General features: G+C 57.0%; 2 protein-coding genes across 2 annotated transcripts; both read right to left on the bottom strand.

Annotated features, from left to right (window-relative positions):
- Positions 1-636: 636 nt before the first annotated feature.
- BBLN (bublin coiled coil protein) lies at positions 637-4,384 on the bottom strand. The gene is made up of 2 exons (XM_024251990.3): positions 4,089-4,384; positions 637-1,118 (listed from the first exon to the last, which is right to left on the bottom strand). Exons 1-2 carry the CDS (start codon positions 4,165-4,167, stop codon positions 946-948), a joined length of 252 nt encoding a protein of 83 aa, XP_024107758.1. The 5' UTR covers positions 4,168-4,384; the 3' UTR covers positions 637-945.
- A 6,649-nt stretch (positions 4,385-11,033) lies between these two features.
- LCN2 (lipocalin 2) lies at positions 11,034-15,235 on the bottom strand. The gene is made up of 7 exons (XM_002820252.6): positions 14,787-15,235; positions 14,096-14,232; positions 12,770-12,849; positions 12,462-12,581; positions 12,203-12,304; positions 11,361-11,387; positions 11,034-11,176 (listed from the first exon to the last, which is right to left on the bottom strand). Exons 1-6 carry the CDS (start codon positions 15,048-15,050, stop codon positions 11,368-11,370), a joined length of 723 nt encoding a protein of 240 aa, XP_002820298.2. The 5' UTR covers positions 15,051-15,235; the 3' UTR covers positions 11,034-11,176; positions 11,361-11,367.
- Between the last annotated feature and the right edge of the window lie 2,135 nt (positions 15,236-17,370).

The following is a 17,370-nucleotide window of genomic DNA, read 5'->3' as shown; positions in this document are numbered from 1 at the left end:
TGACCTGGGCCTGAGCTCTCCGATCCATGCTGGCCTGTCTCTCCAGCTGCACCCTTTGGAGTGCAGGAGTGGGCTCCTTGCTGCTCAGGCCCTCTGGTTCTCTTCTTGGTTCACTAGCAGGCACCCCACCTTCCTGGTCAGGCGACCCTAAGATGACTCATGGGTGGATGGGGCCTGGGCTGAGTTGGCCCTTTACTTCTGCTATTTCCTCATTAGAAAGACCCATAGAGATAAACGACCAGACCAACCCTGTTATTGGGGAGACAGGCCAAGAGTGGGAGGGCAATGCTGAGGCTGCATAGCATGTCTTAGCATGTTGGCTGTCTTGGTGAAAGGCCCTAGTACCCAGAGAGGCTGAGAGCATCACACAAGGTCACACAGCATGTCCAACAGTCTCAACCGGGCTTCTGGGCTAGGAAGCAGCTGCTGGCCAGGAATGTACCAGGTAGGGAGGAAGCCCTGCCCTCACCTGCACCTTGTGTGTCCAGAAGTACAGGTGACCAAGAACCCCAGCCCCACCACCTGGCCTCTGAGCCGCCAGTACATGATCAACACCTGAACACCTAGACGGTCCTGTTCGCCTCCAGCAGCTGCTGGGGTTCTCGTCCTGGGATACAGAGGAGAGAGGCACAGCGGTGTGGGAGACCCATTTAATGTGGACACTCAAGGCCTGGGCAGAGTGGGGAGTGCCCAGGAGTTGGGTGGGCAGGCAAGTGGGTGGGTTGCAGGCCCACTCTTGGCCCCAGGAGGGCATGCCAGGCGGTGGGGGCTGGCTCAGGTAGGCCAAGGGGAGGCCCAGGCAGGAAGGGTGGCCCAGGCAGGCAGACCCACCAGGGGTCCCTGAAGGCCAGCCCTTGAGAAGGTGTCTTAGCCAGGGGGTGAGTGCCCAGGCCAGAGCCTAGCCCAGGGAGGCAGGGTTGGGTCCCGGTTGGGGGCTCTTGGAGCCTAGGGGCTGGCATCACTGGGGGCCTCCCCGAGCTGCTGCTGGAACTCCAGGCGTGTCTGCCGGTTGGACTCCAGCAGCTCCTGGAGGCGGGCGTGGAGGTGGTCATTCTTCTCCTCCAGGTGGTCCAGACAGGAGTTGATCTGGTCCAGCATGGAGTTGATGGCAGCGTATTCTGGGAGGAAGGCGAAAGACAGAGCCCAGATCCTGTGTCTCCTTGGGGCTAATGGACACCCTCCCTCTACTGTTTCCCAGCCTGCTTCCCAAAGGGCTTTGTGCGAGTCCCTACTGCTTCCTGAGCCTCAGTGTCACCGTCTGGAAAATGGGTGGATACCAAAAGAGGAATGGCTTTGAATGAATGACACCTTAGTACTGCATCCTTTTCTCTAGGCTTAGGGTGGTCACAGGGTGGCGAGCCAGTGTCCTACATGGGAAGTCCTGCCAGGTGCCGAGTCTCTGCACTTCCTGCAGCAGCTGCTTAGTGGCCAGAGCCCACATTCCTGAGTTGGGCATTCAAGGCCTCTGTCCCCAGATGGGCCCTGTTCGCCAGCCCTTCTGTGGCTCCCTCAGGATAAAACACCCAGCGGAGTCTCCAGCCCCTGCCTCCTAGCTAGCCCTGCCTCCCTGCCTCTTCCTTTCCTCTCTCACACCTGCCTTTACCTACCTCAGGCCCTTTGAACATGCTGCTGTCTCTGCCTGGAATGTGCTGGGTCCTCCCATCTTCCTTCCCTTCTCTCCTCCTGGATGAGTCCCACTCATCCTTCAAGTCTCAGTATGGATGTCACCACCGGGAGCCCACCCAATGCCCCAGACTGGATCAGGCCTCTGTGCTGAGCCCCTAGCCCTCCTCAGCCCTCCACGACCCTCTCTCCAGGATTGACTGCTGTGCTTATCTGAGTGCTGTTCTGTTTCCCCATGAAAGGTGAACGGTCCTGTGTTCGCTGCTGGCTCCCTGGTGCCCTCACAGTTTTGCGATAAGCATTTGTTGAATGACTGAGTGAGTGAATGAATGAAGCCTCTGACTTTCCAGCCTTTCTGCCATTGCTCAACTATCCCTGCAACCTAGAATGCCTCAACCACAACAGCCCTTCAAGGACCAGCTCAAAATGCCTCCTCCAAGAAGTCTTCCCTGGTCTCCAGTAGAAACCATCACTCCCTCCCCTCCACGGCCACTCCAGAGCTGCCTTGCTCAGCAACACAGTGTCCCTGAGGACTCAAGGTCTGGGCCTGTGCCCACTGCGGGACCCAGTTCTGAGCCAGCCCATGACTCAGATACACTCGGCTGCCAGCTTGAGACCAAGGGAGAAGCAGCCGGTGGAGGAGCTGGAGGAGCGTATCTGGGTTATGGGTGCACATGTGCCTGTGTTCTGGGAAAGGGCACCCGTTGCCTAGAGCCAGCCACCCTCACAGATGACAGAGTCCTGGGAAATCAGCTGCATCTTAAAGTCCAACCCCCTCATGGTATATAGCTAGGGAAACCGAGGCCTCAGAAGGAAGGAACCTGCCCAGGGTCCTCCAGGTTGGTAACAGCCGAAACTCAGAATTGGACTCGGGGGTCGGGGCCCTTGGGTTTGAATTCCAGCTCTGCTTTACCCCAGCAAGTTGTATCTTTCTGGAAAAAAGGGAAAATAACTGGGTGGTTGTGAGGATTCAAACATACCAAGAGTTCAGACAGTGGCCGGCGTGGTGGCTCATGCCTGTAATCCCAGTACTTTGGGAAGCCAAGGCGGGTGGATCACCTGAGGTCAGGAGTTCGAGACCAGCCTGGCCAACATAGTGAAACACTGTCTCTACTAAAAATGTATAAAAATTAGCCAGGCGTGGTGGCAGGCACCTGTAGTCCCAGCTACTTGGGAGGCTGAGGCATGAGAATCGCTTGAACTCGGAAGGCGGAGGTTGCAGTGAGCCAAGATCACGCCTCTGTACTCCAGCCTGGGCAACAGAGCAAGACTCCGACTCAAAAAAAAAAAAAAACAGTTCATACAGGATCTGGGTACAGCAAGTACTTAGTGGATGGTCATTATTACCAATATTTCGAATTCTGTGTCCTGGGATACAGGCTGGGAGGAGGAATTGGGGAGGCAGGTGCCCCACACCCCTCCAGGCCAGGCTTTATCTGTGTCAAGGGTACTTCCCAGTTCCAAGCCTTTGCTTCTGCCTGGGACACCACCCTCCTCCCCACTGTTCTAAGTCCTGTCTGCCAACATCCACTTAATGTGACCTCCTGGGAAGCTCTTCCTGATGCTCCCAACAGCATTGCCCAATGCAGAGCTACCCAAAACTATTGTGGTGATGGATGTACAACCCTGGGAATACACACAAGCCCACTGAACTGTACAGTTTAAATGGGTAAGTTGTATAGCTCAATAAAGCTGTTACCCCAAACAAAACAAAGAGCATGCGCCATACTTACACCACATTTACTAAATCCTCAGTGTATGTTAACATGCCAATCTTTACTATACCAAAGAGAATAATGACAATAACCATTTACTGAACTCTTGCATGCTAGAACCTGCTAAGGATTTTCCTTTTTTTTTTGCATTTAATTCTGACACATTCCAGTGCAGGAGACGCTAATCGTTATTCCTATTTTATAGAGGGGGAAACTGAGGCTGAAGAAGGCGAGAAGGGAGCTGATGGTTCTCTCTCCACACCCCAGCCCTGCACTCGTAAGCACGCAAAACGCTGCTCTGTAAGCTGCTGACATTTGGCAAGGCTGCGAGGCTACACCAGCAAAGCCAGGTGGCTGGGGATGCTGAATCCGCAGAGCGACGCCCCCGCGCCCCCGACTCCACGGCCCGGCCCGGCCCCTCCGCTAAGCTCAACCCTGCCTCCCTCAGGTGCCTCGGTCTCCCCCAGGACTGAAGGAAGTGGTGGAGCAAGGCCCACAAGGGCGAGTGTCCCCGAAGCTGCCTTAGTTTCCCCATCTGTAAAACGGGACTGGTGACCTGCAGCTCTCATGGGGCTGGCGACCGGCTCGCGGGTGCTCGCCCTGCATCCGAGACAGCACCTACAACTCTGGACCCACTCGGGGCGGAATGGGGTGGGCTCTTTGTTCCCTTCCGAGACCCCATCCCGATTCCCCTTCCCGGGAGGGCAGCCCTGAAAATGCAAGGTTGCTCCAGCAGCCCCCTCGGGTCACCTGCTTCCCCGAAGCCGTCCTCCTCGCCTTCCGCTCCCGCCTCCACCGGCATCCCCAGGTCTCCGTTGGGGCCCGACATTGCGGGCTCGGGTGCCCGAAGGGCCGCGCGACGATGGAACGCGGCGACCGTCGCGCCGAAAGCCGGCGCCGGATGGAAGGTGGAGGCGGCGGATAGAACACCGGGCCGGAAGGGTAGAACGCGGCTGCAGATCTCCGCCCAGAGGCCGGTGCCCCGCCCCTGAAGCCGGAATCCCGCAGCTCCCGCTCCGCCCCGCCCCGCCCCCAGCCGGAACTCCGCCCCCGCCCCGTTCTGGCCCCGCCCCACCTCCAGACTCCGCCCCCACCGCCGGAGTCCCGCCTCCACCTGCCTCACAGTGGAACTCCGCCCATTCCGGCGCCGGCCTCGTACCGCTCCCGGGCGCTGGGCGGGCCACCACGGGGCTGCCCCTGGAAAAGCCCAGGAGTAGGGAGGTCCAGGAGGAGGGGCGGGAGACTGTCCAAGCCCATCTGCTGCTTCGGCCCCTCCGCGTGGGCGAAATCGAAAACGGGGTTTCCTTGTTATTTTTTGAGATAGGGTCTGGCCCTGTCTTCCAGGCTGGAATGCAGTGGGGTGATCTCGACCCACTGCAACCTCTGCCTCCCAGCCTGAAGCGATCCTCCCACCTCAGCCTCCAGAGTAGCTGGGACTACAGGCGGGTGCACCACGCTGGCTATTGTATTTTTTGGAGACGGGGGGTTTCGCCATGTTGCCCAGGCTGCTCTCGAACTCCTGAGCTCGAGCCATCCACCCGCCTCAGCCTCCCAAAATGCTGGGATTACAGGCACGAGCTACTGGACCCAGCCTTGGAAACGGAGTTTCCACACCTCTTGTGGCTCCCGGATATACCTCTTGTGGCTTCCGAATATTCCTCTTCACAGCCTCGCTGAGAGTCACGAAGGGTCTCCTTCCTCCTCGCCTCTCTGCCTGCACCCCAATGGAGAGGACCCAACACCCCTACCCCTGGATCTGTGCCTTCCTGGTCTTCAGCGCTTCTCTTAGGGCTCATTGGTTACAACCTGTGGGTGGGAATCAGGCTGGACTCCAGCTCTGGACAAGAGAAACAGGAACATTAGCTAGGTGGGGTGGCTCCCACCTGTAATCCCAGCGCTACGGGAGGCCGAGGTGGGAGGATTGCTTGAGCCTAAAAGTTGGAGACCAGCCTGGGAAACATAGTGAGACACCCCACTCCCACCCCCGCCCACTCAGCCCCCCCACCCCTGTCTCTATAGAAAGTACAAAAAAAATTAGCCAGACCTGGTGGCATGCACCTTAGTCTCAGCTGCTTGGGAGGCTAAGGCAGGAGGATCACTTGGGCCCAGGAGTTCGAGGCTGTAGTGAGCTATGACTGCACTACTGCACTACAGCCTGGGCGACAGAGTGAGACCCTGTCTTTAAAAATTATAATAATAAATTAATTAATTAAAAATAAAATGTTTAATTAGCCAGGTGTGGTGGTGCACGCCTGTAGTCTCAGCTACTGGGGAGGCTGAGGCAGGAGAATCACTTGAACTGGGAGGCAGAAGTTGCAGTGAGCAGAGATTGTGCCCTTGCACTCCAGCCTGGGTGACAGAGTGAGACTTCATCTCAAAAAATAAAAATTAAAAAAATTAAATGTGAGGCCAGGCATGGTGGCTCATGCCTATAATCTCAGCACTTTGGGAGGCTGAGGCGGGTGGATCACGAGGTCAGGAGTTTGAGACCAGCCTGACCAACATGGTGAAACCCCGTCTCTACTAAAAATACAAAAATAAGCCGGGCATGGTGGCATGCGCCTGTAATCCCAGCTACTCAGGAGGCTGAGGCGGAAGAATCACTTGATCCTGGGAGGCAGAGATTGCAGTGAGGTGAGATTGCACCACTGCACTCCAGCCTGGACAACAGAGCAAAACTCCGTCTCAAAAAATAAATAAATAAAAAGTTTGGCCTGGAGCAGACCTACCTTTGTTTGTTTGTTTGTTTTGAGACAGAGTCTCGCTCTGTTGCCCAGGCTGGAGTGCAGTGGCATGATCTCAGCTCACTGCAACCTCTCCTTCCTGGGTTCAAGCAATTCTTGTGCCTCGGCCTCCTGAGTAGCTGGGATTACAGGTGCATGCCACCACACTCGGATAATTTTTTTTTTTTTTTTTTAGTAGAGATGGGGTTTCACCATGTTGCCCCAGCTGGTCTCAAACTCCTGACTTCAGGTGATCCACCTGCCTTGGCTTCCCAAAATGCTGGGATTACAGGTGTGAGCCACCATGCCCGGCCTGGACCTACCTCTTTTTTTTTTTTTTTTTTTTGAGATGGAGGCTCACTGCAACCTCCACCTCCTGGGTTCAAGCGATTCTCCTGCCTCAGCCTCCCAAGTAGCTGGGACTACAGGCACGTGCCACCACGCCCAGCTAATTTTTGTATTTTTAGTAGAGACGGGGTTTCACAATGTTTGTCAGAATGGTCTCGATCTCTTGACCTCGTGATCTGCCCACCTCAGCCTCCCAAAGTGCTGGGATTATAGGCATGAGCCACCGCACCTGGCCCCTGGAGCTACCTTTTTAAGTTGAACTTTGAGAAGCCAAAAAGAAAAAAAAAATTAAATAAAAATTTAATTTTTTTTTTTTTTGAGACAGAGTCTCACTCTGTCACCCAGGCTCGAGTGCAGTGGTGCAGTTGTCTCACTGCAACCTCTGCCTCCTGGGTTCAAGCAATTCTCCTGCCTCAGCCTCCCAAGTAGCTGGGATTACAGGTGTATGCCACCATGCCCGGCTAATTTTTGTATTTTTAGTTTCACCATATTGGCCAGGCTGGTCTCAAACTCCTGACCTCAGGTGATCCACTCGCCTCGGCCCCCCAGAGTGCTGGGGTTACAGGTGTAAAGCACCATTACTGGCTAGATTTAATTTTTTTTTAAATAAAGAGAAGTAGAAATAGCTCATTTTAGGGAGAGCCCCTTAACTGGGACAGGGGCAGGACAGGGGTGAGGCTGCCCTTAGTTCAAGCTCACCTCAAACCCACCCAGGACTGTGTGTCACATTCTCCAATAAAGGAAAGGTTTGCTGCCCCCGCTTGTGAGTGCTGCAGTGGAGGGTGGAGGGCCGTGGGCAGAGTGCTTCATGGACTGCTCATCAAGAAAGGCTTCATGATAATCGGCCCATCTGCTGTCATCCCACATTCTACTTTCCCGCTAGGAGAGGGCGGCTTGCCCACAGTCACCCAGCCGGCAAGTGTCACCCCTGGGTTGGACCCAGAGCTATGATCCTGCCCAGGGGTCCAGCTGAGAATCAGGCCCACGTTCTAGGCAGAGGGGCTCACCTACTGGGACTCCAGTAGCTGTAGTGCATGGAGGCCTCATGGCTGCAGCAGCCCGGACCTGGTCTCACACTGGCTGTCCCTGTGGGCAGGTCATCCTCAATGCTGGGTCAGGCCCAAGCATGTATCCCAGACAGTGACAATGGGGTGGAATCCTGTCTTGTCCCAGAAGCCCTCACTGTTCTACCTGAGGAAGGCAGGGGCATGGTGGAGTCTGAAGCCTGCTGTGAGGGTCTCCACCGACTTGCACATGGTCAGCCCTGCCTTCTCTTCCCTGAACTAGATTGAGCGAGAGCAAGAAGGACACTGAACTAGTACCCAAAGAATTTTGGGGAATGGCCTCTCATCCAGGTCAGGCTCACCTCCTTTTAAAAATTTAATTAAAAAAATTTTTTTTTAATTTTCTTTTTTTTTTTTAGAGACAGGGTCTTATTGTGTGGCCCAGGCTGTAGTGCAGTGGCACAATCATAGTTCACTGCAGTCTCGAACTCCCCACCTCAGCCTCTGGATTAGCTGAGACTACAGGTGCACCACCACCACACCCAGCTAATATTTTTATTTTTGTAGAGAGAGGGTTTCACCATCTTGCCCAGGCTGGTCCCAAACTCCTGGGCTCAAGTGATCCTCCCACCTCAGCCTCCAGATTAGCTGAGACTACAGGCATACCACCACCACGCCTGGCTAGTATATTCAATTTTGTAGAGACAGGGTTTCACCATCTTGCCCAGTGTGGTCTCAAACTCCTGGACTCAAGTGATCTTCCCACCTCAGCCTCCCCACATGCTCAGATTACAGATGTGAGCCATGGTGCCCAGCCTAGCCTGCCCTCCTTGGCTGAGAGTGAGGCCCTCAGCAGAGAAAGAGATTTGCTGATGCTCCACTGCCTTTGAAGGAGGAAGGAGCCACAGGCTAAGGGGTGCAAGGAAGACAGCATGAGAAGCTGGGAAAGGCAGGGAGCAGCTTCCCTGAGAGCCTCTGGAGGGATCACAGCTCTGTGGACACTCATTTCTGCCCAGTGAAACTGATTTCAAACTTCTGACCTCCAGAACTGAAAGCGAATATATAGGTGTTGTTTTAAACCCACAGTTTGTGGTGATTTGTGATAGTGACACAGGATTTTTCTTGGTCATTCTGCCAGCCGGAGAACCCCAGCCAGTGACACCCCTGCCCAGGCAGATGTCCGCCCTGTTACCCGCTCTGGCCTGTGGCTCCAGAGCTGGCTCAACCCTAGCACTGTTACAGCTTTCTTTGTACCCTCACTTGGTGGGTCCCAAGCTATTGTCCGGAGTCCAGGAAGAATGAGGATACGCTGACAATCAAAGGGTGAGGAGGACAGAGAATAATTTTGTTGAGTGATGGAACAGCTCTCAGCAAAGAGGGGATGTGAGGGTGGTCCCGCACCCCAAGTTGGGCAGTCTCTCCCTCAGTGGGGCTGGGTCTAGGGCTTTTCTGGACTCAGAATGGGGAGTGCATGCTGATTGGCTTGTGAGTATGCAGAAAAAAGCTAAAACAAAGGCACCACTCAAAGGTGAGCATGACAGTGTAAAAAATCAATTAGGCACTTTAAGAGGACGAGGCAGGCAAATCACGAGGTCAGGAGTTCGAGACCAGCCTGGCCAACATGGTGAAACCCCGTCTCTACTAAAAATACAAAAAATTTAGCTGGGCATGGTGATGGGCACCTGTAATCCCAGCTGCTTGGGAGGCTGAGGCAGGAGAATCTCTTGAACCTGGGAAGTAGAGGTTGCAGTGAGCCAAGATAATGCTACTTCACTCCAGCCCGGGTGACAGTGCAAGACTCCATGTCAAAAAAAAACAAAAAAAAAAAACAAAAAAAACAATTAGGGATGGGGAGGTATATGTAAAATAGGTGAAGGGTGGGGATTAATCAGAGGAAAGTGTGCCAAATGGATGACAGGGTCTTAATCTGGTCCGTGGATTTGAGTTGTCGCGTGGCTTTCAGGCTTTAAACTGTCTTTGGCTTGGAGGTGGGGTTTCACTGGGGGCTCGCCCCTATCTGCCAAGATATTTGTCTGCCTCCTGCCACTTTTTTTTTTTTTTTTTTGAGACGGAGTCTCGCTCGCTCTGTTGCCCAGGCTGGAGTGCAGTGGTGCAATCTCAGCTCTCTGCAACCTCTGCCTCCAGGGTTCAAGCGATTCTCCTGCCTCAGCCTCCTGAGCAGCTGGGACTACAGGCACACGCTGCGATGCTCAGCAATTTTTTTTGTATTTTTAGTAGAGACGGGGTTTCACCATGTTGGCCAGGCTGGTCTCGATATGCTGACCTGGTGATCCGCCCGCCTCAGCTTCCCAAAGTGCTGGGATTACAGGCGTGAGCCACTGCGCCTGGCCATCCTGCCTCTTTCAATAGTGGCAATAGGAAACTCAAACCTATGGTGACCTGGAAGGAAACACAAAGCCCTTCAAGGCCCTAAGGGTTTGATCCTCAAAGGCTCAGCAGGCCCAGGGGGTGACAGGAAGCTGCCTTGCTTGGGCCAAGCTAGGAAACTGGATCTGCTGCCCCACTTGGAGCCCAAGGGCCAGGCATGCTGGGTGCACTTTCCACCCCCTTGGCCAGCTAGCAGTCCCTGGGTGCCTTTCTCAGCCTAGAGACTCTCTGGGCTTGGGAACAGTCCCATCCCTCTCTCTAAGCCCGGGCTGCACCGAGCTGGACTCTTCCAGGAGTCTGGACCAGACTTCCAAGGCTTTGGCAGCATTTGGTGGGCCTGGGTCTCAGGCCTGTCCTGCTCCTTGGGGTCCGAGGCTGGGGCTGGTTCACAATGCCAGCATCTCTCCTTAGCCCAGCCAAGGGTGAACGAGGTGGTGTGTCTGTCCATGGGGTTTCCTCAGAACCCCACCCACTCTGGCCTCTGACCTTGTATGGGGAGAAGGGGCTGGGGAGGGAGTGCCTGTGCATGACGCGGACCTGGAGAGGTTGCCTCTGTGGCCAGTGGGGGACCAGGGGCTTGTCAGGCCTGACACAGGCAGCCAAGTGATGAGTGCAGGCCTGGAGCCCTCTGAGTCCTGGGGAACTGGATTCTTGGCAGCACAGCCCCTCCTCACTTCCCCCTGGCCCTGCCCCTGGCTTCAGAATGCACCCCCAAGGTGGCCTGGATGTCATCAGGCGGGGAGGTGTGGGGTAAGGGGCAGCATGCTCTGAAACGGGGTTAGCATGGACATGGCCCCTCACCCACGGGGCCCACAGTGGGCTGGCAGAGGGGCATGGGACCTCCCCCGCCGAGCCGACCCTCTGCTGGAACGGCCTCCAGCTGTGCATGCCCCTGTCGCACTCTGATGGGGTGTGACCCACCGTGTCTGCGATGGACTGGGCACCCTCCTAGGCAGGGGAATGTGAGAACTACCGCTGCTCTGGGGCTGGGCTCCATGTCACAGCAGGAGGGAGTACGGTGTTACACCACGTGGGAAGGAATCAGGGCAGTCAGCCACAAAGCTGCTGGTGATGACCGGGGGCTTGTGTCTTCACTCTGCAGCCCTAACACCCAGCCTGAGTTCGCTGGGCTCCATCCTGGCGGTGCAGACCCTGAGAGTGATGCCAGTGGGAACCCCCCCGCCCCTCCCCTTCCTCGAAGGCCCAGGGGTCAAACAGTGTAGACTCAGAGGTCTGGGGGTTCATGTTTATTTAGCAGACAAGGTGGGGCTCCATCAGCGGGGTGGCCTGGGGAGCAGCTGGGTGGGTAGCACTGTGGGGAGGGTCTCCCAGCTCCTTCAATGGTGTCCGGGCTGGTGCGGCAGCTGGTGGCACCCTGGACAGAGGTGGATATGAGGGTGATGGGCGGGGAAATGGGAGGCACCCGAGATGGGGACAGCAGAATAAAGACAGCAGCAGTGCTGGGGGGCAGGGGGAAGAGCAAAGGCAGGCCCAAGACCCCCAGCCCGCTGCACCCTGGCCTCCCACAAGCCCCCTCACAGCCGCCCAGTCATACTCACTGTGCACTCAGCCGTCGATACACTGGTCTGTTGGGGAGAAAGTCCGTCAGAACAGGCAGCTGTGTGTGTGTGTGCGTGTATGAGTGTGTGTGCGTGATCCCTGACTGCCAGGTCCTATGCACTGCCCCTGGGCAGCCCCTGCCCCACCTGGCCCAGCTGCAGAAGATGTGGGGGTTCCTTTCAGAGATGAGGCAGCAGAGGGGCGCATGGCGGGGCAGGGGATGTGGGAGAAAGGCCTGGGGAGGGGCTGCCCTGAGTGAGTCTGGGCTCCCAGGCTCCTCGGGCACCCAGGTCTCCTGCCTGTTTACCAGTCCAGGCAGCCTCTCAGCCTGGGGGAGGCCAGTGGCTCTCTGAATGGCCTGGCTGGAGCCTCCTGCCCAAGCCAGGCTCCCTGGAGTCAAGGACAGATCCCAAGTCAGTGGTGAGCAAGTCCCCAGGGGAGAGAGGACAGCCAGGACAGCAAAACCTAGGGTGACGAGGCCTGTGAGGGTTGGGGGAGATGGGCCAGAACAAGGGGGCCTGGGAGGGTGGCCGGAGGTGTCAGGCCAGTGAGACTGAGAAATGGATACTTGGGCCTGGGCCTGAAATCCTTGTCTGGGCAGACCCCGGCTAAACTGCCAGGAAAGAGCACTTGCGGCCCGGGTCCCTGGGAGTCCCATAGACCTTGGGGTGGGGCACAGTCTTCCTGGGCCCAGAGTGGCTTCCAAGGAGCTCCTGGACCGTCCACTGCTCCAGTGACTGAAGCTGAGGATGGAGTCCCTCCTCTCCCTGATCCCTGGTAGGGACGCATCCCGCCTGAACAGTCCCCATGTCCCCGTCCCCTCATCCAGACTGGCCATTACCGATTGGGGCAGGGAAGACGATGTGGTTTTCAGGGAGGCCCAGAGATTTGGAGAAGCGGATGAAGTTCTCCTTTAGTTCCGAAGTCAGCTCCTTGGTTCTCCCTGTAACCAAGATGGCCAGCGAGTGGCCGGCAGACGCCACATAAATATCGTTGAATGAGTAGATGAGGCCTCAGATCCCTTCCTCATGGGGGACTGGCCTCCCCTCCCACTAGGTGTGATCAGGAGCCAGTCTCTGAGGGGATGGGAGAGGACCCACCGTAGAGGGTGATCTTGAAGTACTCCCTGTTTTGAGAAACTTTCTTGAAGAACACCATGGCATACTGGTTGTAGTTGGTGCTCACCACTCGGACGAGGTAACTCGTTAATCCAGGGTAACCTGCAGGCGTGGACCGTGAGGGGTCAGCCCTGCGCTGGATGGGAGGAGGGAGCTGTCCCTTCCCTCCCCAGCCCATCAGCATGGGCTTCTCCCCATACAACACATCTGTGTGGAGGGGCAGGAAGGTCTGTGCCCCTACCCAGCCCCCCGGAGCCCCAACTCAGTGCCCCACCTCACTCAGGACTCACCCTTAGTGTTGCCCAGCGTGAACTCGCCAGGCTGGGAACCTGGAACAAAAGTCCTGATCCAGTAGTCACACTTCTTTTTCCTTGGGAGGGAGAGATGGGTGGGTGAGAGGGGAGACAACCCAGGCTTGGGCCTCCTGTGCTGGACAAGGTGGGGCCAGGGCAGCAGCAAGGTTCTGATGCTCTCAGTCCAGCCCAACCCGTGACGGCTCATGCCCCACTACCTGGAGGGGCCCTACCCCACCCAGCCGAGATGGGCCTGGGCCTTCTCCCTGAGCTGACCCCAGGCTGTCCCTCCTGGTCTGCTGCCTGGGGCGCCTGGACCCCGCTCAGACCCTCCAGCACCCCATGTCCTTCTTTCCTTTGGCTGCCTCCCTGGGTGGCTTTCACCCCCCACACACACAGCAACCCCGCATTTCTCCCCTGCGCTCAGCTTGCTGCTTCCCTTCCTATACCCTCTCCCGGGGATCCACCTCAGTACTTCTAGTCTGCTCCATGCCAACCGTTCCTCTAGCTCTCGGGTCAAACCTGACCTCATCCTTGAGTCCTCCCACTTCCCATCCCCTGACACCCCAGGGCTGAGCTCCCCAACCTGTCTGTATTCTGCTCCTTGCTCCACAAATGCCCCAATCCCAATCCACTCAGCCGCCAGAGTCAGAAACCCACTGGGGGCGGCTGATCCCTGGCTCCCTGCCCCTTCACCCTGCGCCTGTTCTCTCACACTGTGACGGCCCCGCTTTGCTTTCGCTGGTCTCCCGACCTCCCAGGCTGCACCCCACCAAGTCTCCCCACCCTACAGCCTGGGGGCCCTGCTCTAAGCCACTCCGAAGCAGATCCGCTGGGGCGGGGCCTGAGGACTGTGCTAGGTGCTAGCGTGGCCGGCGCCTGCCCCTCCAGGCTGCTCAGCAGCTCTGCTCAGGGTGACCCTGCGATGGCTTGCTCCTTCCTGAAGGGGGGCTCTCTCTGACTCCAGCCCCTGCCAGGAACACCCCACACTTCCTTTTGAAGCAGGTTGGCTCTTTTAAGGCCACTTCCATGAAGGCACTGGGTGGGGTTCCAGGCTGGATCCAGTGTCCCCTCCTCCCGCTCCCAGGCACCCCTCCTCTCTCCGTCTTGTTTTCTAACGACTGTGCGTGTCCATCCCCACCACTGTCTGTGTGTCTGCATGCAAATGCGCTATAAACGTTGCTCTAAGGAACAGAGGAAGGATGAACACAGATGAATTCTGGGCAGAACAGTGAGGTGAATGACAGGATCCCTCAGCTTTGGCCATCCCTTGTCTGTGACATCAGTCTGACTCTCACACCCCCAGGAGATGTCGGCCCTCACCTGAACAGGACGGAGGTGACGTTGTAGCTCTTGTCTTCTTTCAGCTCATAGATGGTGGCATACATCTTTTGCGAGTCTTTGTCTTCTCTGCGAATTGCATTCCCTGCCAGGCCTACCACATACCACTTCCCCTGGAACTGCAGGGGACTGATGAGAGGCACAGCCCAGGAATGGCCCTAGGAGCCACCCCTCCAGCTCTATCCCTGTGGCACCTCTGGGCAGCACCTCTAGCTGGGCAGCAGGGCCCAGGCTGGGCCTGCACTGGTGAAGGGGCAGGAGCAGGAGGCCATCAGTCTAGAAGGGAGGCCTGGGGGAAGAGGCAGTTCTGAGTCTGGCAGGGAGGAGGGTGACCTCCTCACTGGAGGAGGCACATGGCTGGTGGGCCTTCCTGAGCCTCAGTTTCCTCATCTGTGCAGGGGGACTAAAAGTGTTCCTACCTTCCTCGGACAATGGGGGTTATGGGAGAGGGGATGTGGACCTGGGGGAGTCTGTTCAGGCTGAGATGGGGTGGAATGGGGGGAAGGGGCATGGTTTCCATCAGGGGACCCTGGTGGCACAGAGTGAGCTGAAACCTGGACCCTGGACTCCTAGAGTCCTGCCCAACGCTCTTCCTGAGTCTCTTCACCTCTCCTCCCCTCTGCTCCCACTCTTCCCCAGGCCCTGCCTGCAGGTGCCCCTCTTGGCCCCTTACCTGGTTGTCCTGGAAGTTCTGCTGCAGAGGGACCTTGCTCAGAGGCGGGGCCGGGATCAGGTCTGAGGTGGAGTCCTGGGCCTGGGCATGCAGAGCCCCCAACAGGGCTAGGCCCAGCCACAGGAGACCTAGGGGCATGATTTCAGGGCCGAGGAAGCAGGCACTGTGGTGGCTGCTGGGCCTGGCAGGGGTGGAAGAGGAGGTGGCGAGTGAGAGGCTCGCCTGGGTGGCTCTATTTATGGGATCTAGGGTGGGTTGATTCATTCTTTGCCAAGACCAGGAAAGTGAGGCAATTGCCAGCAACTCCTGCGGAAACACTTGGCAAGATTTCTGCACCTGGTCAGGATTGGGCAAGACAGAGGGACGGGGAGAGTGAGGGACATTCCCGGAGTGCTGCACCTCTGGCAGGGACAATGACTCCCTCTGTGCCCTCCTTGTGCCGTTCCCTTCTTCTGATTGCCCGGTATGTGGGCCGGTGGCCTGTGAGCCGGAAGAGCTGTCACCTCTGACCCCCCTGCTCAGCTGGATTCCAGGGTGGGGCATGTGCCCCCGTGGTCCCCTCCCCATGCCCACAGAAAGGAAAGAATGAATGCCTCCTTCCAACAGATCATGTGCTGTTTCCTGGTTCTTTTAAGGGCCAGGAAGGGTGGGGTGGCCGATAGTGGACAAGGAAAAACAAGGCGTCTGCTCTGAACTCATGGAGCCCAGAATCATGGCCCTCCCAGGAGCCCCAGGCCAGGATCTGCGTGTGCTCCAGAGGCCTTGAGACAGCTCCTTGCCCCTCTCCTTGCCCCATTTGCAGGAGGGGACCCCAGTGGACCCCTGAAGGACCCTTCCTCTCCTGTGAGTGCAGTGGGAAGAGACCCCACGCAGGGCACATGGGTTGAGTGCTGAGGCTACAGTCCCTGTCCTGGGTGAGTTGGGCTGATGTGTGGGTGCGTGAAGGCGCCACACTGCTGCTCTGGATACGTGTTGCTTTGGGTCACTGAGAGTGCAAGGATCTGGCCTTATCCTTGCGGTCACTGAGACCATCCCCCTGACTCTAGTCACAGCCTTTTTCCATTGAACCCAGCAGCCCAGGCCAGGGGTTCTGGAACTGTCACCAAGATGACTGGTCCCAGCCTTGTCCAGCAGGGAAGCAGTTATCTCAACAGGGGCCTGGCTGGCATCCTTGGGAGGCAGTGATGGATCGTAGGCCCTGTGCAGTGTCCACAGAGGTGGCTCACCCATGAGGGCTGAGGCTGTCCTGGATGCCTGACCTGAGGCTGGACTGAGGGTTCGCTGGTTTTAGAGCTTTCGATGGGACTAACGGGGACCTCACTGGCTCTGCCTACGTGCTGCTTGGGATCCCCAGTCTGGGCTCGGGGGCAGCAGGGCCTCAGGGAAGGGGCTCTGGGAGTCCTGAGCTGGGGTTAGTCTAGAGAGGCCCCCACTGGATCCCTGCCCCCTCAGGCCCTGTCCTGCCTGCCCGATTGGGTGATGAAAGGGCAGGAAGCAAAGATGAGCAAAACTGCAGGGGAACAATGATGCACCAAAGCCTTCCCTCTCTAGAGGTAGCCAGTGGCTACTCCCTCCCTCCGAACCCCCTCTTCCCCTCAAGACCCTGTTCCCAGGAACTCCACCTCTGCTACTGTCTTTGACCTTAAAAAGTACCCTCGGCCAGGCCGGGTGCGGTGGCTCACGCCTGTAATCCCAGCACTTTGGGAGGCTGAGGCGGGTGGATCACGAGACCAGTCTGGCCAACATGGTGAAACCCCGTCTCTACTAAAAATACAAAAATTAGCAGAGCATGGTGGCAGGCGCCTGTAATTCCAGCTACTCAGGAGGCTGAGGCAGGAGAATAGCTTGAACCTGGGAGGTGGAGGTTGCAGTGAGCCGAGATCACGCCTTTGCACTTTAGCCTGGAACAGAGCGAGATTCTGTCTAAAAAAAAAAAAAAAAGTATCCTCAGCTGGGCGCAGTGGCTCACACCTGTAACCCCAGCACTTTGGGAGACTGAGGCAGGTGGATAACCTGAGGTCAGGTGTTCAAGACCAGCCTGACCAACCAACATGGTGAAACCCTGTCTCTAGTAAAAATACAAAAATTAGTTGGGCATGGTGGGGCATGCCTGTAATCCCAGCTACTCGGGAAGCTGAGGCAGAAGAATTGCTTGAACCTGGGGGATGGAGGCTGCAGTGAGCCAAGATCGCACCACTGCACTACAGCCTGGGCGACAGAGTGAGACCCTGTCTAAAAAATAAAAATAAGAAAACAAAAAACCACGTATCCTCGGGGAGGCTGAGGTGGGAGGATCACTTGGGCCCAGGAGGCCGAGGCTACAGTGAGCTATGATTGTGCCACTGCACTCCAGCCTGGACGACAGAGTGACCTGACTCTAAAAAGTACCCTCTAGTCTACGGTGACTGCTTCATGTAGCTGAGACCAGCGGGTGGAGCCCCAGAGAATTTGAAGTTGGGGGTGGGGCAGTGTCATGGATCTCTGAGGACCCAGGACTCCAGGGTATGAATGTGGTGGGTGAGCAGGGCACTGGGTCCACAGCAGGAAGACACCAGAGCCAGGTGCAGAAGGGGAGATGGCCCCG

Source organism: Pongo abelii, chromosome 13 (assembly GCF_028885655.2).
Source record: "Pongo abelii isolate AG06213 chromosome 13, NHGRI_mPonAbe1-v2.0_pri, whole genome shotgun sequence".
NCBI lineage: Eukaryota > Metazoa > Chordata > Mammalia > Primates > Hominidae > Pongo > Pongo abelii.
This window is presented reverse-complemented; position numbering and strand designations above follow the sequence as displayed.